This window comes from Eublepharis macularius, chromosome 4 (genome assembly GCF_028583425.1).
Source record: "Eublepharis macularius isolate TG4126 chromosome 4, MPM_Emac_v1.0, whole genome shotgun sequence".
NCBI classification, from domain to species: Eukaryota; Metazoa; Chordata; class Lepidosauria; order Squamata; family Eublepharidae; genus Eublepharis; species Eublepharis macularius.
This window is the reverse complement of record NC_072793.1, coordinates 12,095,297-12,120,476: the sequence shown is the minus strand read 5'-3', so window position 1 is coordinate 12,120,476 and position 25,180 is coordinate 12,095,297. Positions and strand designations below refer to the sequence as shown.

Here is a 25,180-nt window from a genome sequence, read left to right as displayed (position 1 = left end):
TTCACTTGCCCTCCACTTGATCACGTAGTAGCTTGGCTCCCAGACTAATGAATAGCTTAACTAGAACAAAACAATGTTGTATGCACACGTGATGTGCAGACTTCATACACAAACACTGAATTCTGTGCATGCCACTGGATGTACATGGTAACCTGGCCATGCCTTGAAGCAGCTGAAAACCAACACAAATTTGGTCACCATGTGCCATGGGAATAAATCCTTGCAGGACTTCTTCCCTTTATTTTACAGTTCAAAATGTAATACAGAAAAGTATTAACGGAGAGCACGACCACTGGAGTAATTCATAGGTCCTGCAAGCAGACTACGAGACGGGCTGAAGAAAAAGAAGTTGGTGCTCCTATTCCATCTGCCTTCCCAGACGTACAGCCTAGCATGCCCTCTTTGCCTCTTCCTGGCACTCACCATCTGTCGGAAGGCCTTTGAGTCCTTGGTCCGGGGGAATGAGCGCTCAGGTACCCAGCGAGGCACTAGCCCTTCAGCGGAGTTGGCTTGGGCCCGCTGTAGCTTGGCTAAAATGGCCTTCTCTTCTTTCTGTTGAAAAGTAGCACAGGTCACAGAGCTAAGTTAAAAAAAACAGAGTGATGGGAAAAAATCCTTTCCAACCTCATCTTTCTTTTTCATCGGTAGACAGCAGAACATTCACCCCTTTAATGAACTATACTCAGAGTAGAGAACTTGTAGATGGACTTCAAGTTTCTCCATCCCTACATTAGTGCAAAATACTCCCATCCCACCAAAACTGGACTTACTCGTTTCTGGCTGCAACCCACGATGAAGAAGGTCTCGATGTTATGCTCTTTGAGGTAGGCATTGCGCTCACCCCCGTGTCCAGGCTCCACTTCATAGTCCCCATTCAGATACTGCAGTGTTGCCCGTGTAATATGGATCCGCCTACCGCAGGAAAATGCATTTAGGAGCTGCCCTATACAGAGTCACCCCACTGGACTATCTAGTTCAGTGTTTATTCTGACAGGCAGCAGCTCCCCAGCGTCTCAGGCAAAGACAGTCTTTCCCAACACCTAGTTCCCAAAATCTTGAAATGGAAAATTGAACCCAGGACTTGCTGCATGTAAAACATGCGCCCCTCCATGGAGCCGCAGCCGGTTCTCTTTACTACAGAACTCTGCCGCTTCATGGATCGCACGGCTCATCCAGCACTGAGCCCACCTGAAAAAGAGCCACCCTTATTATCGCAGCTAATATGGCACATGTGTCATGTGACAGAATGCAAAGGATGGAAAACAAAGGTAACATGCTCCCTGCGAAAGGGTCTGAATGGACAAGGCAGGGATGGAGCAACCGTTTGGGGACTGACAGCTACGCAGCAGAGATAGTAAGCAAGTAGAGAGTATCACGGTAATATACAGAGGAAATAAGCAAACAAGCCGTGAAATCTAACTAATAAATGTTTCTATTGAAATTCAATCAAATTTAAAGCAATATTATAATCGTCACGAAACGTCAGGAACTACAATGCCAAGACCACGGCAATACAGCCCGAAAAACCCACAACAACCATCAATATTATAATCAACTTGAACAAGAGAAACAATATATATACAGGGTGGATGATAACAGAAGGCAAAGCATCATATAAAAATAGTTCAAATATAATTCAACAAGAATTCCTGTGCAATATTAAAGTGCTACATGCCTAGAATTGACCAGAGGTCTATACAGTAATCACCAAAGTCCCAGTAGGTTTGTAGTATAACGATGCAGACATGCGCCAAAATGGAAGGCAGATGCTAAAGGCAAGAATAGCGAGTGACTAATGGAACTTACTGTATAGACCTCTGGTCAATTCTAGGCACGTAGCACTTTAATATTGCACAGGAATTCTTGCTGAATTATATTTGAATTATTTTTATATGATGCTTTGCCTTCTGTAATCATCCACCCTGTATATATATTGTTTCTCTTGTTCAAGTTGATTATAATATTGCTTTAAATTTGATTGAATTACAATAGAAACATTTATTAGTTAGATTTCACGGCGTGTTTGCTTATTTCCTCCACACAGCAGAGATAAGCAGGGCCGTTTCCACACTACTTACCTTCATCCGGAACGTCGCAAAAAACCCGCAGAAGATAGCGTCTTCTCGTGCGAGTTTTGCGCGACATCGCGCAAAACTCGCACGAGAAGACGCTATCTTCCGCGTTTTTTTCGTGACGTTCCGCAGCGTTCCGGATGAAGGTAAGTAGTGCGGAAACGGCGCAGATCACAGGAGGAGCGCAAGCTTAGTGCGGGCCAAGCAAGGCTTTCCTGAAAAGCGCCAACGTGAAAGAGTGGCTTCGTTAACTGTGGTGGGTGGGTCATGTCCACAGAAACAGCACAGTAAAATGGTCTATGACCTTTCCAGATCTCAGATCCACTGAGATGCAAAAAGAAGACAGTTACTTAAATGACATCAAAAGTCACATGCCAGGAAGGGGAGGAGCCTGAATTACGGCTTCACTGGAATCAGACTATGACTAGGGGCAGTAGGTTAAAACAGCCAGGGACAGGAAACACAAACCACGAACCAGCTGGTGTACCTCCATGAGGAAAAAGCCAAAGGTCAAAATCATGGAGAAATCCTCTCCAACCTTGCCTAACACCGTACTTCTGCTCTCAGTGTGCACAGACAGATAAAGAAGGCCTGGCCTCTCTGTACACATGTGCTAGCAGTAGGTCCTTCCAAAAGGCTGCAAAAAAAATGGTGACTCAATAGAGTCTCACAGTTTAGCAGGTGGAGCTCTGTGACACACCTGAGGGTCTCCCAACCCATCGGCGGCTGGCCTAGTAGAAGGCACAAAGGCAAGAGTGGCTTGAACCAAAGGAAGATTATTGCACATAATGTTGTACAAAGTATACAGCACAAGAAAGCAGGTAAGCTATCGCCGGTGTACAGCGTGTGAAACGTTAAGGACTAGAAGCTGAAACTGATGCAAATGATAATAACAAAAGGCAGCGATAGGATCAAAGATAGATCTTAGGAGACCTTGATCACAGCTGCCACCGCTTTATTAAAACACAGCCCAAATGTTCTACAGGATCTCATGCTTAGCGTCAACCAAACCAAGCTGCTTATGCAAGACTGGCCAGAGTGGGAGAACAGGTGAGCATTCAGCAGAGAACTCTCCCGGCAGAGCCACATAAAAGTGATTTGAGTAGTCAAGCACCAATATTGCCCCAGCCAGTGCTTGCTGTTGTGAAAGAATTGTGGTAAAACAGTAATCGATCCTCTCGAGTTCCTGGAAAACATCTTTTCCTTTTCTTCCATTAGCAAGACTTTAGTGCAGGCTCTTTAGTGAAAAGCTGGCTATACTGCTGTGAGAAGAATCTGCAGTATGGTACCAGTGACCTCAGCAGAAGATACGTCACAAATAGGGTGTTTCAGTGTTTAACCGTGCCCAGTTTTGGAGCAGATGTTAGAAAGCCAGTGGATACTTTTGAAACAAGACTGTCCTTGCAGCAGAGAGGCTAGAGCCACCTTCATTTGTTAGATGGGGTCAAAGGTATGACCCCAGTGCTTCCAGAATTGATCGAGGAAGCCGCTCTGCTCCCCACAAGTTCATAATAGTCCTGCGTCTCAACTAGCCCACTCACCACAGTATGCAGCGCTATCCCAGCCCGCACACTCACCCACAGCTCCATCCAGATATGCAAGCAGCGATGAAGTGCTGCCCCTATTTCATCCCCTTATGCAGGATCATCAACACCCAGCCCCGCCCCTCGGTGTGCTTCGCCCAGCCCTGTGACCGCCTGACTCACCCAGCTTTTCCACCAGCCTCCATATGGTTGGCCAGGGTGACATCGTTGGACCAGACATCGAACTGCCACTTGCGCAGCCCTAAGACGCCACAATGTACGCGCCCGCTGTGGATTCCAACACGCATGTTCACATTCACACCCGTCACCTCGCGTACCAGCCTGGAAGGAGGGGAAAGGGGATGAACGTCAAATCCTCCTCTCTCTTTTCTAGACGCTCCCTCCTCAAATGGAAAGCTTAGGCGTAGGGAGGAGAGAAACGTGGACGCTGCCCTGTGCTCATTGGAGGAAAGGCAGGATCAAAACGTGGCAGGTGCCTCTGTCATACTGACAGGGGAAAGAGGGAAGGACAACTATTTTGAACTTGCATGTCAGAATGGTGACCAGGGCTCACTGCAGGAAAAGAAGAGAAAAAGAGATTCTAGAATCCATAGACATGTTTGGTCAATACGGTACTGTGAGCACAGAAGGTTGGGGCAACCAGTGGATAAATTCCTCACCACGCTCCAGGACAGGGAACACAGAATATCGGGCAACAGAAAAGCGACCCAGGGGTCAGGGCAACATGTAGCCTTGTGGCCCTCTTCCTACATACCCCACAAATGCCATCAGTAGGTAACACAGCACGCTCATGCTCGTGGAATAGTGATGGAGACGACGTATTACATAGGTTCATTAATAATCATGAATACTGATTCACTCAATAAGCAAACTGACTCCTTATTGGCATTTCCATGCCACTTTCCTGAAGGTCAAAGGTGAAAAGGTGGGACAGGCCACTCATCTTAGGCAGTATGAACAAATGCAGCCTCTTGGCTGTATTGTGGGGACTGTGGGCAGTTGCCCCTTTGCTCCCCCCCCCCACCTTTCCACAAAATCACATCCTTCTTACCTGCTTCCCGGCTTTATACTTCCACTGCTGCATGCGGCTGCCCTATACTGAGTCTAAGACTATTGGCCTATCTAGTCTGACTGGCCACTGGATACCCAGCAGCTATCCATCACCTCTCACCGGCCCCTTTCTTAGCTGGAGACTGAACCTGGGAACCTCTGCTTGTGGCTGACTATACCATTTACAGCCACCACTCTGGGATGTGGGCATGTGGAAATAATTGCTCTATGAGCCACTGATCACATGCATAATAGCTCTGGACAGAAGTGAACTCTGTCCAGTAAGTAAAGCCCCATGGGTCTTGAGAGTGGGAACTGAAACAAAATAAGCAGGCGCTGGAACTTGCAGCTTGGCTAGGAAAGTGGTGCAGCCCCAAGAGGCAAGACCCAGCTGCAACCGAGAGCTTGGGAATCGGCACGGCGTGCCAGAGAGCCAGAAGTCCCCCCAGACGGTTCAGGCTTTCACTGAGAAGGCTGCTCGTACTGATAAGCATTCAACCGAGGCTAAGAGTTCCCCTCCAAGAGAAGGAAGTCTGGGGCAGCCTCTGCTTGATATACATCCATAAATATTCCTGCGTAGTACAGACACGAGCAGATGTACTCTGCTTTAAAACTGCACGCCTCATGGAGCAAATTGTGTTACTCAGCACACACTCTTTATTTCAATATGCCACACTACAAAGAATGTAAAGTGTATTTGGGAAGGAAATGGTAGCAGACAGAAAGGAAGGAAATTGATATGTGGACTGGAGAGGACCAACGAGTAGAATCAAGGAAGGGGCTCTGAAGAAGCCACTTAGGGGAAGCCCTGCCAAGGGCACCTGTCTGCTTCTGACTCTTCACTGGACAATAAACGTTGTCCCATAATCTCTCCTCCATAATCAAAGAGACTAGAATACTGATGTTTTATAGCCAGCTCCAATCTTGGGCATGATGCACCATAGTCTTATACACAGAAAACAGACCGCTGGGAATTTAGGACAGTGTGATGCTGGTAGTCTTGTAGTGCCATCCTAAGCAAAGTTACACCCTTCCAAGTCTACTGAAGTCAACGGACCCATTAGGGTGTAACTCTGCTTAGGAGTGCGCTGTTGCTGACATTACACACATCCAAGAGAGTCTGCCATCACAGTCCAAATGAAGCATTAAAATCTAAGCTTGATCTCCAAAACGAGTTCCAATTCCATAACTGTCCACTCTAGCTCTCATTTTTACCTCATTACTACTGCGTGATTTAAAAAAAGAGGCATAGTAACTAACCTTGTATAAATAACACATCAGAGATTAAATGTATTTCCAGAGTTATGCTGGTCAACTGGTTAACAGTGACAGCAGCTTTCATACTCTGAGAACTTTAACTTCCCTGTTTTGGGGGGAAAAATAAAGTCTGTACCCCTTGCGGCTCCAAAGACAATTCTGAAAACGTGAGGGCGATGCCCATCAAAATTTCAGGAGCTGGGAGTGAGTAACAGGAAGAATGACATTAAGGATTTCCAGCGGTCTGAAGCCAGGAAGGCTACCCTCCACCCCTGCTATCCAAAGCAAAAAATAAGAATTGGCAGAGGATCTCTAATATATATGAATTATTTTGTTCCAAAATTTGTTTTTTCTTGACATGACATTTTTATTTTTTCCACTTCAGGTTACACGTAACTCTGGTAATGCTGTCTCAGTTAACCAGTACCATCCCAATGGATGGTTTGTGGCTAATATACCAAATTGTGCAAGCATTGGGAAACTCCGTATAATTAATTCTGTTTAAGGTGAACTATTTTGACAAAAAGAGGTACGTGTTTGGCAGGTCCGATGCAATATGTAAAAGCAAAAGGTAAAACAATGCTCTTTATTAAAGCCTACCAAAGTAACGCAATGAGCAAACTTTTGAGCTCTAGAGAGCTCTTCATCAGGCTGAATGTTTAAAGAGTGCATGTGGAGTTTTTTATATCCAGTTTGATGAAGAGTTCTGAATTCTTCAGAATCTTGCACATTGCGTTGTGTTGCTTTGGTTGGTCTTAACAAAATATAATTTTTGTAAAGAGAGAGGGAAAGATAACGTGCGCTTGATTCTCAACGTAGTGAAATACAGTTTGTGACTGGTAAAGCAAGATTCCTCTGTACAAAATATTTGCAAACGTGGCCATGTGTGTGTGTGTGTGTGTGTGTGTGTGCTGAGTGTTCACTATAGGAACAGTAAGGGCAAAGAAATATATTAATGTGACATACGCATCTTTGGCAAATGACAAAGCATCCCATGGAGCACACAACCCTTTGAAAGACAAATCCCTTTGCAAGCTTCCCCACGTCACACTCACGAAATGGCCTCTATCATGTCAACGCCCATCTCCACGCAGCAGTGGGCATGGTCCGCCCGTGGTTCTGGCAGCCCTGAGACACAGTAGTAGCAGTCACCTAGGATCTTGATGCGAAGGCAATGATTCTCCTACCAAAAAAAAAAAATGGGGAGGGGGGAAGTCAGTAGCAACACTAGCTTCAATGGGAGTCGAATCCCTCTCCAAGCTCCACTTTCCATTGACAACTCTTTCCCCCAACCTATTCATTCCTATCAGCCAATAATTATACTTCTACAGGGCAAGGACACCCTCCGCTCCAAAAATGATTGCTGTGGGTGCCATCAAGAAAGCTGCTTTTCCACACCAGGGGAGGAAGCAGTCTCAAAGACAAGCATTTAGACGGGCTGTTTCACACTTTACACACAATTGTGTTTGCCGCACGAACATCAGTGGCTCCTGCAGTGAACAGAAAGTGCAAATATGCATCCTTAAACATTCATGTGTATGCTTCCAGAACCCTGATTGGGATTCTGGAAGCATACACATGGATTCTCAAGTGAGCGCATCCAGGCATTTAAGGACAAAGTGTTGTATTCATGCATTATGGTTTCGCTGTGGAAACTTACAGCAAACTGAATTTCTGCATAAAATATGGGATGGATCTGAGAGGCTGAGAAAAGCTGTAGGTAAAGGTAAAGGGAGTCCCCTGTGCAAGCACCGAGTCATTACTGATCCATGGGGGGATGTCGCATCATGATGTTTTCTTGGCAGACTTTTTGTTACGGGGTGGTTTGCCATTGCCTTCCCCAGTCATCTACACTTTACCCCCATTTTTACTCATTTTACCGACTTTGGAAGGATAGAAGGCTGAGTCAACCTTGAGCCAGCTACCTGAACCCAGCTTCCGCCGGGATCAAACTCAGGTCATGAGCAGAGCTTGGGCTGCAGTACTGCCGCTTACCACTCAGAGAAGAGCACCCCCAAGATGTTCTGGGGAGACCTTTGGATTTGTCAAACCCCACAAGCCTATGCAGAGTTATTCAATTTAAGCTCATCAAAATCAATGGGCTTAGCCTGGAGTAATTCCTCATGGGATTGCACTGAAAGTTCTTTCTGAGATGGCCAGGCTGGGTCAGAACAAACCCAAGGAAGGACCGGGCATCAGATTAGGAACCCGCTGGAAGCGACATGCAGGTTTTTTTGAAAATTATGAATTGGGAAATTTTCTGGTGCCCAAAATAGACTGTGATCAGATTTGGTCTGTTTACTAAACATACAGGTCAAACAAAATTGAAATAACACCCCACACGTCAATGTTATGCGCTGAATAAATACCTCACAAGTTCTCCCAATAGCCACAAGTATTTGAACTTAAATATTTCATTAGGAGAAAAAAAAATTCAATAAACCACATTTAATGTGGTTTAGCTGTTATATTCTGATGAATTCAAAGCTTTATGCAGAAATTATTTGTATTGGCACACATGTAAAAGCTTGAAGACAATACACAATAGTATGCACTTCCTTTGCTTGTTTAAATTTTAATGAAGGAAAAAACCCCAGAAAGACATTGAAGCTCGTTGACATACTGGCAGTGCAATCCTAACAGGGGTTACACCCTTCTAGGACCAGGAACTCTATCACCTCAGAAGGGTGTAACCCTGAGTGGCCTCAACCAAACAGTGCCGTCCTAAGCAGCGTGTGCATCATCAGAGTGTGTTACTCAAGCGCAATCGCACTCACTCAGTGGCTCAGGAGCCATAGGTGACTCTTGGACATGCCACCTGGGGCTCTTTTGAGCCTCGTTCCCCAATACGGCATTTGCCCTGTTTTCCAGGAAAGCAAGCGATGGTATTGCCCAATGAGTCTTGAGGCTGGACGGTGGTTCCCACACAGCACAGAGAACGGTTCTAATCATCCTAACTTCTGCAATATTAGAGTTCAACTGGAACTCTTTAACATAGAGACTCTCTGCACAAGGCATTTGACACGCATTCTTCATGTGTCAGGAAATACAATGTTAGCTGGGAAGCTTAGTTTTAAATGACAGAGCTGGAGGAGATCGCTCCAGAGGGGACAGATTCTCTCACAGTGCTCCACCACCTCTGGCCTGCCAGACTGTCTCCCCTTCTGGAGCTTTTAAGCAGTGAGGGCGGTAGGTTAAAAGTTCTGGAAGGGGAGACAGTCCAGCATGCCAGAGGCGGTGGAGGGCTATGAGAATCCGCCCCCTCCAGAGCGATCTCTGTCAGCTCTGTCATTTAAAACTATGCTTCTTGGCTAGCATTGCGTCTCCTGACACTTGATGAGCACGTGCCCAGCCATCTTGTGTAGAGAGACTCATAGAGAAGCACTTATCTTTTAACAGGAGTTGAGAACCTGAAAGTTGCACACAGCTTTGTGTCACACGTCTGCCCTTCTCCTCACTACAGATATCCAAGGGTTGGCTAAATTTCAGCGGGGGTACGAAGAGACAAGCCTATATACTCAGAGTAATAAAAGAGTTAGTTATACATTTAATACGAATCCTTATTGTAAATGCGTTTGGTAGCTTGGCACACAGGGCATTAAGAAGTCATGCGGCTCTAACTGCCAATGTGGTTCTCTGTGAGCCATGAAATAACATTGTTCTCATGCCACGGTGGGATGCACTTACACAACTGATTAGTTTCCGATTCAGGGCTGGTTGGACCCCATTCTCTCACATGAAGAAAGAATCTACAGGCAAAGACAATTTATCCAACCTCATCCTCTTAACTTGATGCCCTGCAATATGGGGTTTTCTACTCTCCTCCTCTTTAAGCATTACAACTCAAAGAAAGTAACCAAAAGATAAATGATTTCACTTCCAATTTTTCCAGTTCAACAAACAAAAAGGAGGCACTTGCTCTGTTGAGATTTGCGGGAAGTGAAGCCAATGTCAATCAAAGGATTTGCTTTTGCTTTCACTTGCAGTCCGAGAGGGAATGAATGAATGAATGAATGAATGAATGAATGAATGAATGAATGAATGAATGAATGAAACATTCTAAACAATGAAATCACCCATCAGGTCATTCGTAAAATTCCATATTCCAACATTCCACAAACAAAATCCAGTTTCTAACCAATCTATTGGATGGATAATCTTCCTGCTTCCTAGTCAGTCAGTTCAGTCATATAATCCCTGTATTCCAAACTGGGATAGAGTATGATTTATAATTTGGGTTAAAGTCAGATGAACCCTGAGGTTTGGATTGTGATGCATACTTTTGATTTTATTTTATCCTTATTTAATCTGTGTGTGTACATACAGTCATCCCCCCACTTTCCCCCAGAAATAAGCACCTAGAAAAAACATTAGCATTGCTTTGAAACTGCCAAGTTTTCCTGATACCTTATTGGAATCGATTCATTTGATTGCATTGTTTCACAAATTTAATCAGGATTTTTAGACATGGAAAAGTTCCATGGGAAAAAAAAATAAAGTGGTAAAAATGCCTGATATCACTGAACAGGGGGTAGCGGCAACATCAAGAAAGGACCGTCTAGCAGAACTGGACACCGGGAGACACGATGGCATTATCTTTCGACAGAGCATCAGTAGTACAACACTGGCCCCCATAACCTTCCCTACGAAGGCCCAGATAAGGCCTCCACCCCAGCTCCACGCCCCTCAGTGCTATCTTCATTACTTACCGCAGCCAGTTTGTCAAAACGCGCAAAGAGCTCGTTCAGCGTCATGACCAGTTCCTGAGCTGTACACTGAGACGCCAGGCTGGTGAAACCCTCAATGTCAGCAAATAAAATGCTGTTTGGGAGGAAAGAGAAGGGAAGTGAGTATCAGGACTTTCTGCCTCTCAACAGCCCCCTCCTCCAATAGCTTCTCTTCCCCACCTTTTTGTCTCCCACCAAAGAGGTACCAAAGAGGTATCCTACAACTTTAACTCCTCCAGTTTTGTAGCAGAATGTTCTTTGGTTAACTGCCACTTCTGAACCCTGCTTGCGCTCAGTTATCTCCTCCCTGCATTGTAAACATCCCTGGTACCTGACATTGTCATGTTTCTGGATGTAAATCTTGTGGAACATCATGTCCTCCTTCTTGGTGTTGATGTCCTCCTTCATCTCCATGGCCACATGCTGTGGCAACACCGAGAGCAGAAGCCGTTCCTGCCCATAACCAGGAAAGGAAGAGCCAATACAAATTTCTCCTGAACAACAATTTTGTTGCAAAGTTCCTAGGCAGCCCTGATATCCTAGCCCTGTTGCCAGCCTCAGAATTCACACACTGTTCCCTTACCCATTTTTTTATTTTCCCCCAACAACTGAATTCCCACTCCCCACCTGGAATCACTCCACTGGAGGGGCCTCAAGCTTCAGCAAGCCTCTACAAAGAATGAAGCCATACCAGCAGGGCTTTTTTTCAGCAGGAACTCGGTGGAACGGCGTTCCGGCACCTCTTGAAAATGGTCACATGGCTGGTGGCCCCGCCCCCTGATCTCCAGATAGAGGGGAGTTTAGATTGAGCGGAGCAGAGGGCAATCTCAACTCGCCTCTGTCTGAAGATCAGGGGGCAGGGCCACCGGCCATGTGACCATTTTCTCTGAGGGCAACCCACTGAGTTCCACCACCTCTTTTCCCAGAAAAAAGCCCTGCATACTAGTACTGGTGAAGCACAATGAAGAACTAGAGACCAAAGTCAGTTAGTCCTTGCAATAACAACACCTCCTCAGCCACAACCTGCCAGCCTGAACTCACTCCCCCCTACCCCACAGTCCAATCCTGACCCCTCACTGGTTCCTCACCTGCTGGCGGTTTTCACGTTGCAGGTGCAGCCGTGCCTGGATGTAGCCACGCGTCTCCTGAAAGGCCTGCCGTTGTGACACCTCAGCGGGGTAATGGGTACAAATGCCAATGATGTTGGTACAGAGGAAGATCAAAATGTTGGCTCCAAGCTATAAGCAGGAGAGGAATCTGCATGAAAGGGGGCACTGGATTTCCTACTTCAAGAGTATTCTTATCTTGGCAGTTGCAAAGCCTAGACCCCTCCTTGGAGAAATGAGCCCATGCCTTCGACTTCCACAATGCCAGCTTAAACTCGGCTTTCTGATCCTTGCATGGTGGGCCTGCCTCTTCTACTGCAAGTTGGGCTGCCCTGTGCCCTCCCCTCTCTGAAGGATGAATTGGAAGATTTGTCCAAAGATATTCTCCAGATCCATAAAAGAGGCCTTTGTAATCCCCCTCAATCCCTCTTGCTGACCAGGGTATGAAGAAAGACACAATTAGGGAGAGTGGGCAGCAGGAAAATCCCAAGAGTGTGGCTTTAGGAGATGGATAGCGAGAAAAGAAAGAGGGAAAAGTCATTAAAAGGCATATGGGGGTGGGGATCGTGGAGACACAAGTCTCCACTTCTTCATACAACTATGAAGTTACCTGAGCCCAACACTCTTAACTACTCCATCTCTGAAAATTGTCAGACTAGCAGAACAAGACTTGGGAGACCCATCCTCAATCTCCCATTCTTGGACCAGTCATACGGTGTCTAGTCTCCCACAACCTCGCCTACCTTATAGGGCTGTTGGGAAGGAAAAACACAGGAGGGGACAGGCACTTTGAACTCCCTGGAGAAACAGCAGGATTTTTTTTTAAAAAAAAGGTGACATGGGTCACTGGTTGAAGTTTCACCTCAGCCAGGCACAAACTAGCTGGTTGACTTTAAGCAAGCCGTTGTTCGTTCACCTTCAGCCCTCTTCCCACCCCAATCACCTGCGTTAGAGAGAAATAACAGTGGCCTATGTTACAGGCAGGGCTTTTTTTTCAGCAGGAACACGGGGGAATGGAGTTCCGGCACCTCTTGAAAATGGTCACATGGCTGGTGGCCCCGCCCCCTGATCTCCAGACAGAGGGGAGTTTAGATTGCCCTCCGCGCCGCTCATGTGACCATTTTCTCCGAGGGCAACCCACTGAGTTCCACCACCTCTTTCCCCAGAAAAAAAGCCCTGGTTACAGGGCTGCTGTAAGCTCTAAGAAATAACACTCGCTGTGTGCTCTGAACATCTTTAAAGTGCTATAAACAGGGCCGGCGCGCCCATGGAGGCCAGGTAGGCGGTGGCCTCGGGCGCGCGGGCATTGGAGGGGAGCCGGAGGGGGTGTCGGGGGTGGAGGCGCAGGCGCGCACAGCGAAGCTGGCATGACTGGGCTGCAGCTACTGCTGCAGCCAGCCAGCCAGCTCCACGCTGCCGCCGCCGCCACTGCCGCCACACACCCCAGTTGGGTGCAGCCTCCGGCGCCGCCCCAGCAGCGGCTCGTGGCTTGTGGGCCCAGCTGAGGTGCGTGGCGGTGGCGGCACGGAGCTGGCTGGCTGGCTGCAGCAGTAGCTGCAGCCGGCCACGGCAGCTCTGCTGCGTGCTCCTCCACCCCAGCCGGTCGCAGAAGCCGTGAGCTGTTGCTGGGGTGGCGCACGGAGCAGCCTCCGTGCGCTGCCCCAGCTGTGGCTCGCAGCTTCTGCGCTCGGCTGGGGCATGTGGCGGCGGCGGCACGGGGCTGGCTGGCTGGCTGCAGCTGCTGCTGCAGCCGGCCACGGCAGCTCTGCTGCGTGCTCCTCTGCCCCAGCCGGTCGCAGAAGCCGTGAGCTGTTGCTGGGGCGGCGCATGGAGCAGCCTCCGCGCACCGCCCCAGCAGCAGCTTGAAGCTTCTGTGCTCGGGGCTCCGAGCTGCCCAGCCCCCCGTGGCACGTGATGACATCTGCAATGATGTCATCACGCAGTCTGTGGTATGCTCGCGTGCGCTCGGGCGCCAGAACCTCTGGCACTGGCCCTGGCTATAAATAATCATCACGAATTCCCTCTGCCACTACTGTAGATACTGCAGGGTAACTCGCCGAAGAAGCTCCAAGCAAGTGGCATAAGCCGTATGTAACAAGGTTCACATACAACCTTTTCCCGGCACAATTGTCAGCATGCCTATGGAACAAAGAGAGGCTGTGGCCAATTGCTGTGCAAACCTGGCCTAGGATTACCAACAGTCACACAATGTTTTGAAACTAGATAGTATTTCTAAGGCTTCTACTTAGTACTGATTTCTGCTTGGGTACCAAAACATCGCTGTCACTAACTACCACCGCTCCCAATTCATGGCTAAGTAGCATGGATGCTCAGCGGCCACTGAGGCATGGCAAAAATGCCAAGAGTGGGTGTAGAAAAGCTGCCTGCTACAGGCCGTTTACAGTCCCTAACACAGAACCACAACAGAGCAGAGAGAACTTTAATGGCATTTCCGTCAGGAAGGGGGGCATGCCTTCCAACATACAAGCGTCGCCATTTCACAAAGCACTTCAAAGGCAAAATTAATTTTTTTAAGTAACAAACAACATGGGGCTCAAAATAACTCCAGAATTATCAGTCTGTAGGAAAAGCAGTTGTGTTATGTATACAGAGTTTATAAACTTTCCAATAAAGGTTGGCACAATAAAATTATCAGTCCAGAATAAATTTAAGGTATTATTTCATTTCATTGCTACGGGGCTTGGAAAAAGCAATGTTCCACCAATCCTAATGTTAAAACAGCTAGACTTACCACTTGTCCTGCTGAAATATTGAGGTGGGTGGGGTGGAGAACTATTCTACAAAACATTAAATATGCTGAAGGGATATTTGCCATGCTTATTAAGGGGGTTGTTACAGTTTTGCAGAATAAACTTTGTGGTTACTTAGTTAAAATGCTTAAATCCCACTGTTTTTGTGAACGGCAATATACAAAATCAAACAGCGATACAATTTAAAAAACATAAAAAATAATAAACACTTATTTATACATGTACAAAATAGCACAAAAGTGCAGGCAAATTAAAAACTCACAAGAAACCAACAGTGAAATCCTATGCAAGATTAGTCTAGTCTAAGGCCACTTATCTGAACTTGAGAGTGGAATAACTGCTTAGAATGGCACTCTAAAGTTGACATCCTAAACACACTTACTAAGGAGTAAGTCTCATTGAATTTACTGCTTAGATTGAACTATAAGCAGGGTGGATAAAAAATCAATGATTTAAAAAAAAAATTAAAAAATCAGATTGTTTTGATTTAAACTGGATTTTTTAAAGAAATTTTTTTGGAGGAAATATCTACCTAAAGATAGTTTTCTATTTGATATGTTATAGTCCAAAGGTTATCATCATGGAATAAAGATGAGTTTTTAATTATGTAGCATAAAGCTGTATATTCATGCAATGTTTACATTTTTTGGTAAACGAATTCCACTAATCTGTTCACAATGTCATGCCCTTCCAGAGGTTTCTGTAAGATTATTGAGCAATTTTTCTATCTAGAAGATATTATCACAGATGCTTGGTTTTGCAGTTCTCTGTAAAACTGTGAATTTGTGTCTACAGAGATCAATCACGTCTCTTCTTCTCAGGAAAAAGGTTATAAAATAAAACATACACAGTTGAGAAAAAGACCTTAATCCCATTGTCCCTTTGCTAATCTTTGTACACAGAACTGACTCCTTGCCTCTTTTAAGTGCTAAGTTTCGAAAAATTCAATAAATAAAAGATCGTTGGGAGTAGACTAGATCTGCACAAGAAGCTAAGTGTGAGGAGTTTTTATGTAGAAAACCATGATTTAAATCTAGTCTTAGCGACTAGTGATTTAAATCATGATTTAAATCAAATCCACCCTGACTATATGGGCACAGCTAGAAGTTATGGTGCCTTGGGAATGACCCAAGAACACCACCACAATTCCTACCACCAAACAAAGGCCGTTTAAAAGTGCCTAGAAGGCCTGATCCTTTTCAAGTGCTGAAACACCACCACATTGTGGGGGAACATTAGGATGCCAAAACTTCGAGTTGTGTTCTAAAAAATACATACGGTTAAGTGAAATATGTGTGTTTTAATTGCCTTTCCAAAAATGACCAGGAATAGTCAAATCAACTTTCCAGAGAGGTTGCTCGATAAGTCTTGGCACCATCACTGATGGCGGGCACTTGGCACTGCTACCCTTCAAAATGGCAGCGTCCCACTACCTCATCTCTGGGCTAGTGGGCAGGATGAGAAGGTGAACCTTTCGATACCTCAGTCCCAAACCACATATCCTCCCAGCTCGGCTGCTAATGTCAGCTCTACCAAGTTTAAATCAGGTTTAGTTACTCTTTCATCTTGTAACAGTTCCAAGCTTCTCAGGGAAACTAGTGAGTGGCGGGGGTAGGGGGAGAACTCTTTCTGGGTTCCTGGATAAAGAAGACGGATTTGAATAGCTGCATCCTTGGCGCTTCCCCTTCCTCTTTGTAAAGAAAGGATGAAAGCAATGAAAAGTGGGAAATAAATGGGAGGCTATATTTTATGTGGATGAAGCCAAAGCAAAAAATATAGCTGCCCATGAGGATCCAGTTGGACCAGGTGCATTACTTAATGTAACAAAAGAATTCTGCGGCACGTTAAAGGCTAACAAATTTACTATGGCACAATCTTTTTGTTAACCTTTATGATGCTGCAAGACTTGCGTTCTTTTGGCTGCAGCAAACGAACCTATCCACCCAGAATTTTTCACGACCAGTTGTAGTTCTCCACAATTACACACATTTGCCTGATGGAAAGAGTACTCTCAATAAAAAGTTATGCACAATTTAAAAAAAAAATCCTGGACATAACTGTAAAATCATATATTAATTTGAAGACACCTTTCTTTTACTTGAAAGCGCATGCGGAAAATAAACTCTGAATGTTCCTCTCAAGCTAACAGGCTACCCGAAGTGGTTGCTCATCTCAGGGCTTTTGAGAAGCCATGCTCTACTGCTTATTCCCAGAACAGAGCTAGGATAGCCAGTCTTACTGAGCTTAGTGACAGGACACCACTGCCTTTAAAAAAAAAAAAAATGCAGATCTATCAAGCCTGTTTTCAAAATTCATTTCAACAGAGGTGTTCAGATGTGCCACCACGAGAGAGCCTGGAAAATGCCCGATCGTTATTCCATGGTGCCTTCCTCTTGGGGCCTCTTTCCCTTCCTCCCAGCTTCTCCCTCTCTGCATACGCCTTATGCATTTTACTATCACACTATTACTGCCGTGGTGTTCCACCCATTAACGATTTGTGTTTAATACATTATGTAAGAAGTTTCAGCACACAGCCACAACAGGACAATTATCTAGCTTTCAGACATTCTGAATTTGATATTCAAAAAGGATAAAAATACAAAACAAAATGATATATTCAGAGGCAGGGCAACAGAATCACAAAATGGTGATGCAACTAACATTTAGCATAAGGGTGGATGGGAATTTTGCACTTTGCAGAAATGAACACAAAAGCATTATTCAGACATGCCCATTTAAGCCACTGGCAGAGAGCCAAGTCACAGGCCGACCAATCCAAGACAGGCTGCCCCAGAATATGAAGGGGTGGGACAAAGGGATCAATGCAACATCACTGCGATTGTGCCGCACAGCATACATTACACAGCACCGACAAGGGTCCAGCAAGCCACTGCAGCTTTGACCTGGGCATCGATCTTGTTTTCTATGGGGCCCAAACACAGTTACTGCCATGCTAGCCTCAGAGATGTAGAAAGGGCAGAGATGTAGAAAATGCATCAACTGCCAAATTTTTTTTTAAAAATGAGTTGAACACCACAGAACTCTTCATCATCCAAATGCTTGTACAAGGTTGTTCTAATCCATGTAAACACTGGCAGTGCAATCCTAAGAAGTTCTATCCTTCTAAGCAGGGGTCATTTCGTAGAAAAAGAGCTGGAGGAACTCATTAGCATAACACATTAGCATAACTCATTAGCATATGCCACACCCCTTGAAATCACCGGAAGTGTGCCATTAGCGTAACTGATCTGCATATGCCACACTCCGTGACATCACCTATCCTGGCTGCTTTGGACCCAATCCTGACCATTCAGGGCCAAAATCGGGCCCAAAATGGCAAAAGGGGGCTGAAAATGGCTGAAAAGGGGCCCAAAATGGTCAGGATCGAACCGCTGCTGAGTGGGAGAGTGATCCACCACCCATCAGAGGCCCGATCCGGGCCATTTCGGCCCCAATCCAGGACGAAATGGGCCCAAAATGTCTGAGTCAGGTGGGCGGGGCCACCTGACATGTGACCTCTTTGGGGAACTGCCGGAACTGCGTTCCGGCGCGTTCCCCCTCGAAACGAGCCCTGCTTCTAAGACAACCGAAGAGCTCAGAAGGGTGTGACTCTGCGTAGGACTGCATAGATAATTTCATAAGCTGTTCAGGAAGTGGGTCGAGGACGTGTGAAATAAAAATGGACAGACTGGACACAGGAGGCCTGCAGGTCCCCCCCGAGAAGGACGGAAGGCAGAGCACAAAAAAATTCCCCCTTCTCCAGCGCCTGGAAGCTCCTCCTGATCAGTTTCCGGCTCTCAGCCTCAAACTGCCCCAAAACTGTGAAAATTATCCCCGTTACAAGAACTTAAGTGAAGATTCTACAGAGATGCCATCAGATTCGGCGTTGGGTAAATAAATTCGATGCTGGCAACGGATCTCCAGGCACCCCCTCTGCCATCACCATCCACTCAGTGGTGAAGCTGGGCACAAGGAAAGATGCACAGCAAAATGACGTTTCCTCTGCAGCCGGCACAGAACGGAGAGTCCTCCCGGCACATCGTTTTGCAAGTTCCAGTGCACCCTGGGGAAACTGAGGCGACGCTGCTCGAAGGAAGAGCCGGTGTGGCCAGACAAAGCTCACGTGACCCTAGTGGTGCAGAAAGCCCCTGCTGCAAGTGTCACTTGAGAAGGCGGCGTTGGCCTTTAAGCTCCTGGGCAGGCAGGCTTGCTTGCTCATTCAACAGGGCCTGGGAACCAGGAGCAATTACCACCCTGCCTGCAACCTTTACAGTCTTTTCTTTTCACACCCAAAGCCTCAGATCTCCATCACCGAGGCGCCTCCCCCCACGAGTGTATGGTTTCGACTGTTCCTTTCCCAGCACTTCTCCACCAGCTTGCTTTGTCACCAAAGCGCTCATTATCCACTCCCTCCCCTCCTGCAGTCCTCCCCCTTACCTGTTTCCAGAGGAATGAGTCTGCACGGTTTTGATGCCAAGAGATTACCAGGTGAAGCACGGAAAGCAAGGCCCCAGCCAGCACAGCGGCCCGCATGCGCACAGGGAGAAGAGTGTAGATGATGTAGATGAAGAAGACGCTCCACCAGACCCCCTCGGAGGCGCTGCGTGGGGACACCAGAAGGGTGCCCACCGCCTGCACACCACATAACGCCCCGATGACCAGGTAGCTCACAGCCCACATGCAGTCCTGGTGGAAGCCAGTCCGGTTGCAGAGGATCATAAGGGACAGGAAAAGTGCCGCTGCCACAGCAAGGGCGGCAGCATACGGCACGCGGGGGGCACCAGGCACACAGTGAAACAGCAGCATGATGCCACAGGCGAGCACCAGGACTCCCATGAGCACAGTCAACGAACTCTGGTTCATCTGGAAGAAGTAGCGCTGATAGAGGCGCTCCAGCTTGGCCGAGCGGAAACGCTTTGAACGGAACACCTGCAAGAGGCGCCAGCCGCAATCACTGGCCGAGAGTCCCTTGGCCTCGCTCCCTGTGCCGCTGCCATCCTCAAAACCCAGATCCACGGCTTTAAGCCCCAGGTCTCCTGTCCCGGAACCAGGTGGCAGTGACGGCTGCTGCTTCTTGCCATAATGGTCCTCCTGCCAGGAACAGTTCAGCCCCAGCCCCCCGCTGCCTCCACGCTCCAGTTCTGGGTCCTGCAGGCAGCTCATGTAGCGTGGACCACAAAGCGCTGGGCGATGGCGCTTGGGCCCATTGCGCTCGCCCCAAGCGGTCTTCCGCTCGTCCACCTTGGGCACCAGGATGCCACTAAACCAGGACATGCTGCAGAAAAGGAAAACCGGGTCAGGAGAATGCATAGCCAGCAGCAAAACCCACAGGGAAGCGAGAATGACTTGGTGGTTTGCCTCTCCAAGTCACCCAGCTGCATACAGTTCAGCGAGGGGAGCAACTCCTGCCTGACAGAGCACACCACACACATATGCAAGCCAGCAGGCAGGCAGGAAATGCTCCATGTATCCCTTTCCTAGAAGGGCCCCAAAGCGAAGGGAAAAGACCAGGTGGATTGGCAGACTGTTGGCAGGCAGAGACCCCTGAGTGTTCGGGGCCCTGGGACTGGACCTCTCTCTCTAGGGGCTGGGTCAAAGAACAGCAGGATACTTTCAGCATGGCTTACAGGATTCTTAGTACACAAGATGCCAGCTGCTAAACAGGACACGCTCTGGCAAGGAGAGAAGACTGCACAGGAAGACAAGATAAGGATTGAGTGGCAGGAGCGGGATGGCAGTGGGCAAGATCAAACATGTCCACTGCGAGGAGGAGGAGCGGGAGAAAGCGCTGCCCGATTCAGGATCTCCAGGCAGAAAGCATCCTCCAGGGACTACTACCACCTTCAGGGGTCACGTCCCCTGCCTTGGAGAAGCCCTCGTACCTGGAGGGCCACTGGGAACTCGGTGCGATGAGGCGTCATGGGTCCTCTGTAGGGAAGGCAGACTGGAAACCGCAGGGGGACGTCTCTTATCTCAGCATTGAGCCAAGGCTGCAACCTGCAGTGAGAAATGGGTCTGCTCAGACTGGTCATACATGATAGATCCCATCCCACAGCCAAAACTGCCATCCAAATCCATTCTGCAGCTCTCCGTAACTCCAGACCAGGTGTTTCTTTCCTTACCAACCCATGGCTGTTTCCTCATATTCTCTTAGTTCTCTCCCACTCGTTTCAGAGTCAGTTGCAGCATCCCCGCTGAGTGTTAATTACTTTTATTTCCCTCACTTTGGACCCCTTGCTTATCCAGTGTGTATTTTACACTAAGCAGAGTGAAGTAATTGTCGCACATTCCCCTTGCAAGGAGTACAGGGAGCACGGAATTTATGCTGTTTTGTACGGAGCACGCTCAGAAGCAGACACAAGGTGACTCCAAATCAAAAGGAACGTTCACACTTGTCTTTTAGCCTCAGGCAGCACAGAACCACTCAACAGCCGCTGCTACTGCTTACAATCGGAAGTATTTTTCCAGCCCAACCTAGGGCAATTTAAGGGATTCGAGTTAGCTGCTGGTGAAACATAAAGCAGTATCTGTACTTGCTATGGCTGCCCCAGCAACTGGCCACTGATACACTATCATATTAACCACACTCTTTACAACAACCAAGAGACAGAACCCATTTAGGGGACTATTAGGGTGAAGAAGCTGGACTATACCGGAAGGAGCAGGCTTGACTCTTAATGTCTGGGGTCACTGGGGGCAGGGAATATGATTAGCCCCGTCCTCAGGGCCGCCTTTGCTTTTCTGTTGTATGAATGAAGAGCTTGTCTCTAATGGCTGGGAGGGAAACTGCTGCAGTAGGGAACACAGGGTAGCAGGAGCAAAGCCCCTCCAACACCAATAGGGCATGGTCCCTACCGACATATAACCATGGGAGTGCAACATACAGGCCCTCTTCTCCACCTTCGCATAACGAAGGGTATTTAGCTAGTGTTCATTAACAGCCTTGCAAACACACTGTGGTAGATTGCAGAGTTAAGGCAGCTTTTCTATTTTAGGGGCATGATTGTGTTTTGGGGGGGGGGAGCTACCCAAAGGAAATTGGGGTACTTTGCATCAGGCCTTTGCAAGGAACAGGACTCCGCCCTCAGGTCCCATACGGACCCTGGCCGTACCGCAGTGCTCACCAAAATTCTTCACATTTCGTTTGCTTGAAGTTTTCATTTTATAAACGAAACAGTGTATTAGAATGTGAGACGAGACTGAATCTCAACATGTAATTGTGGCATGCGACCTGTCCCCAACCGCGATGAAGTTGAATATTATATATGGTTGCGTGCAAAACAGAACCGATTCTAATTTGAAGCTTATGCAGTTGTTTAATGCAGAGATGTGCTTTAAACAAGAGATGTGGAACAGGATTTTTTTTTTGTTCATCTTAAGCAGGCTGGGGAAAAGGGTAACCTTGGGAAGATGGGACAGGCCTACTTAACAGCAAGCCCTGTACACTAAGAGTAAGAGTCTAAGTCTAAACCAGTAACTGCAAGGTAAAACCTTCTGGGCAACAACTGAGATAATGTACGCATGTACAAGAATTCTTGCATGCGGTCACCTAGCTTTGTACACTTATAGGTAGCTCCCTGTAAAAGGTAGCAGCAAGCCCCCCAATGTTGCATCTGCCCCTGGCCCGATAAACACTCCAGGCAGGCAGCTCTGATGGGAAAGAAGGAAGGAACAAGTTTAACTGATAAAGGTCTAGAATGAGCTATTCCTCATCTCTTCCTCACCTAAACCTTTTAGCTAATATCTATATATCAAAGCTAGTTCCACCAGACTTTAGAGCGACTGAGCGACAGAATGGAAGACGGATCCATGCAGACAAAAGACACAGAACTATGCAGAGAGCAGTAGCTTTGAGTCTTGGGATCAACACTCAAAGTGGTCTGGCAAATGCACCCATTTGTTTTCTTACACATAGACAAATAGTTGTCGTTCACTTCTATTAAAAAGGTCTTTCCCACCAACATTTCACTCAAACACTGAATGGCCCAACCTTCACCAACAGTGGTCTTACTGTTGTGGACTACACAGAGGTCCTTACAACCTTCAAGCCTATATACACACACAGACCACAATAACTGCTGTTCTGTTAGTAAGTAAATATCCGGCAGTCTAAAAAGAAGGTGGAATTGAACACAGTGCATGATGAATTCCAGAGGGATAGGTACCCAGAGATAGTGTCTTCTCTATGGGATCAGAGGCCTCCAGAGAATTAAATTCTACACCAATTTGTGCCCGCCCACATTTGTTGGTTCATCTGATCCACACATCAAACATCTACAGTCAATTGAAGTTAGGAACTCCACAGGCAGCCCTGCTCAAATTCAGTTTTACCAATGTTTGCATTTCAGTTTAACGTTCCTCTGCCATCCGAGCTTTGGTCTCACCCTCTCCTCTTGCACACTGTGTGACAGGATGAATTTTGAAGCTCAGTTGTGGGGGGGGGGGGGGGGGGGGGAGACAATCTGGCAGCCATGTCCCTTCTTCCAGCAATTCAGTGTGAAAACAAACTGAAATAGTTCTCTCTTTTCAAACTTTGTCTTGAAAACTAGCCAACCTCTGGCTCATTCTAGCTCCAACTTCTCCAGAGAGCGGTCCCAGCACCCTCCCACACAGCCCTTATCGGCATCTGTCCTGGGAGATGGCATCGTCACAGCATCGTTACCCTTTACAGTATAGCAAGCTGGGGAGGTCAGAGATATAGGATATACCCCATCAGAAGCATGGCTATGGCATACTGCTAAAAAAAGGGTGAAGGGAAAAAGAGATCAGCTAAACAGGACCCCCCCCTCACAACTGAAATGAAAGTAGTAACACCCCCCCCCCAAAAAAAAGCATTAACTAGCCTTATAATAATCATCAATAGCCCTGGCCTGAAGAGCTCAGGCAAGCCTGCTCTTAGCAGATTTCAGAAGCTAACCAGGGTCTGCCTTGGTGAGCAGCTTGATGGGAGACCTGTAAAGAAGACCAGGGTCGCAGAGGCAGGCCGTGGCAAGCCACCTCTGTCTCTTGCCTTGAGAACCCCACCAGGGATCACAGTTGACAGCACTCCCCGCAATAAACAATAGCAGTGTGATAGAACAATATTTTCCCGAGGTCAGCATGTATCCTAAGACGACGGTATGCCTTTTGCTGTATCTCACCGAATGACAGTTCCTTACAGCACACACACCCTGCTCTCCTTCCCATATTCAAGCACTCTTTACTTTGTGGCAGAGCATCCAAATCGCACCAGGTCATCAACAAAAACTGCAGACCGGTCCATTAGAACCACCCCCCAAAGTAACAGTACAGCAGTGTCGCTTTTTCATTTGGGATAAGAGTCTTGTCCTGCTGTTAGGAAGTCACGGCACCTGGTCGGGAAAGGTGAAGTCCTTCTTCCCCCCACCCCTTTTTGCTGCCCTGGCTTTCTTGCTGTTGCATGCAAAGGGGTCTCCTCAGAACGAGCCCCCCGCCCCCGGCCGCTGCTAAAGCTGCAGGTTTTTTAACAGGCCCGGCTGAAGCCCCCCTGCCCTGCCCGCAGGTCTGCGACCTGATCCGGCTGCAAGGAGCTCCCCAGGCCGGCCCGGATCCCGCGACCGGCCCATCCGCCACAACAAGCCCAGAAAGCCAAGCCCAGGGGAGCCCGCGGAGGGCGAGCGAGCGGGGCGCATAGTCGAGGCGTCGCAAACGGAACAATGACGGCTGACCCGTCCGCGGCCCCCCCGCCCCCCGGCCGGGCCCACTCTGCGGGGCTGCCCCCGGCCACGCAGCCGCCCCTGCCCGCCTCACGCCGGCCCGATCAGCCTGAGCTGGGAGAGGCTCGCCCAGAGCCTCCCCTACGGAGCCGCACCCGGAGCGCTTGCCCGGCCCCGGGGGAGCCCCGCGCCGCCCGCCTGCGCAGGTGCGTCCCGCCAGCCCGGCGCAGCGCAGCAGCAGCGCAGCCCCCTGGCGCTCCTGCCCCGTCCGGCCCCCGCCCGCCCGCCCGCGTCTCCTCGGCCTTGCCGGCGCCCCAGATGGCCGCGCTCCGGCCGAGAGCGGATCCCCCGACGCCGGGGGGGGGGCGGCCTAACTGCAGCCCCCGCCGCCGCCGCCGCCGCTCTTTCCTCCTCCCTCTGCCCAAGGCCCGGCCTGGCTGGAAGCGGCGGCTCCGGGACCAGCCTCGAGGCGCGCCCCCCGTGCACACGCCCCGGCCCCGGCAGGCGCCTTCCCGGGCGCAAGGCGCGCCCCCCGGGCGCCGAGGCCCCGCTGCCCGCCCGCCCCCCGCGCCGCCGCTCGCCCGGCGCTCACCTCCCGCTGCCTGGGCCGCCGCCTGGCGCTGCTCCTGGGCCGGCAGGGCCCTGCTCTCGTCCGGGGGCGCCAGCGACGTCGCCTGCCCGCCGGCTGCTCCCCGCGCCCCCTGCCCGCCGCTCCCCGGCTCTGTTTACGGCGCGGCCCCCCCCCGGCCGCCGCCGCCGCCGCCGCCGCTCCATTGCCGCCGCCTCGCCTCGCCTGGCGCGCTCGCTCGCTCGCTCGCTCGCTGCGGGCCTGTCCCCTCCTCCCGGCGTTGTCCAGGGTAAACGCCCTCTAGCCCGGATCCACAAGGCGCGCTCCGTGCGCGCCGAGCCGGGGATCGCCAGGCAGGGGGCCTTAAAGGCGCCCGCTCCCTTTGGCCCGCCGCTGCCCCCCTCTTGCGCC

General features: G+C 48.7%; 1 protein-coding gene across 1 annotated transcript in view; it reads right to left on the bottom strand.

Annotated features, from left to right (window-relative positions):
* Positions 1-24,928, bottom strand: part of ADCY6 (adenylate cyclase 6) — a 63,653-nt gene extending 38,725 nt beyond the window's left edge. Inside the window, exons 1-10 of the mRNA XM_054976082.1 lie at positions 24,794-24,928; positions 20,410-20,524; positions 18,965-19,802; positions 11,739-11,888; positions 10,982-11,103; positions 10,633-10,744; positions 6,979-7,106; positions 3,779-3,937; positions 771-912; positions 424-552 (exon numbers count right to left, since the gene is read on the bottom strand). Coding sequence (XP_054832057.1) covers positions 424-552; positions 771-912; positions 3,779-3,937; positions 6,979-7,106; positions 10,633-10,744; positions 10,982-11,103; positions 11,739-11,888; positions 18,965-19,801 — 1,779 coding nt within the window. The 5' untranslated portion in view covers position 19,802; positions 20,410-20,524; positions 24,794-24,928. The remainder of the gene's footprint in view (positions 1-423; positions 553-770; positions 913-3,778; positions 3,938-6,978; positions 7,107-10,632; positions 10,745-10,981; positions 11,104-11,738; positions 11,889-18,964; positions 19,803-20,409; positions 20,525-24,793) is intronic.
* Positions 24,929-25,180: the final 252 nt, after the last annotated feature.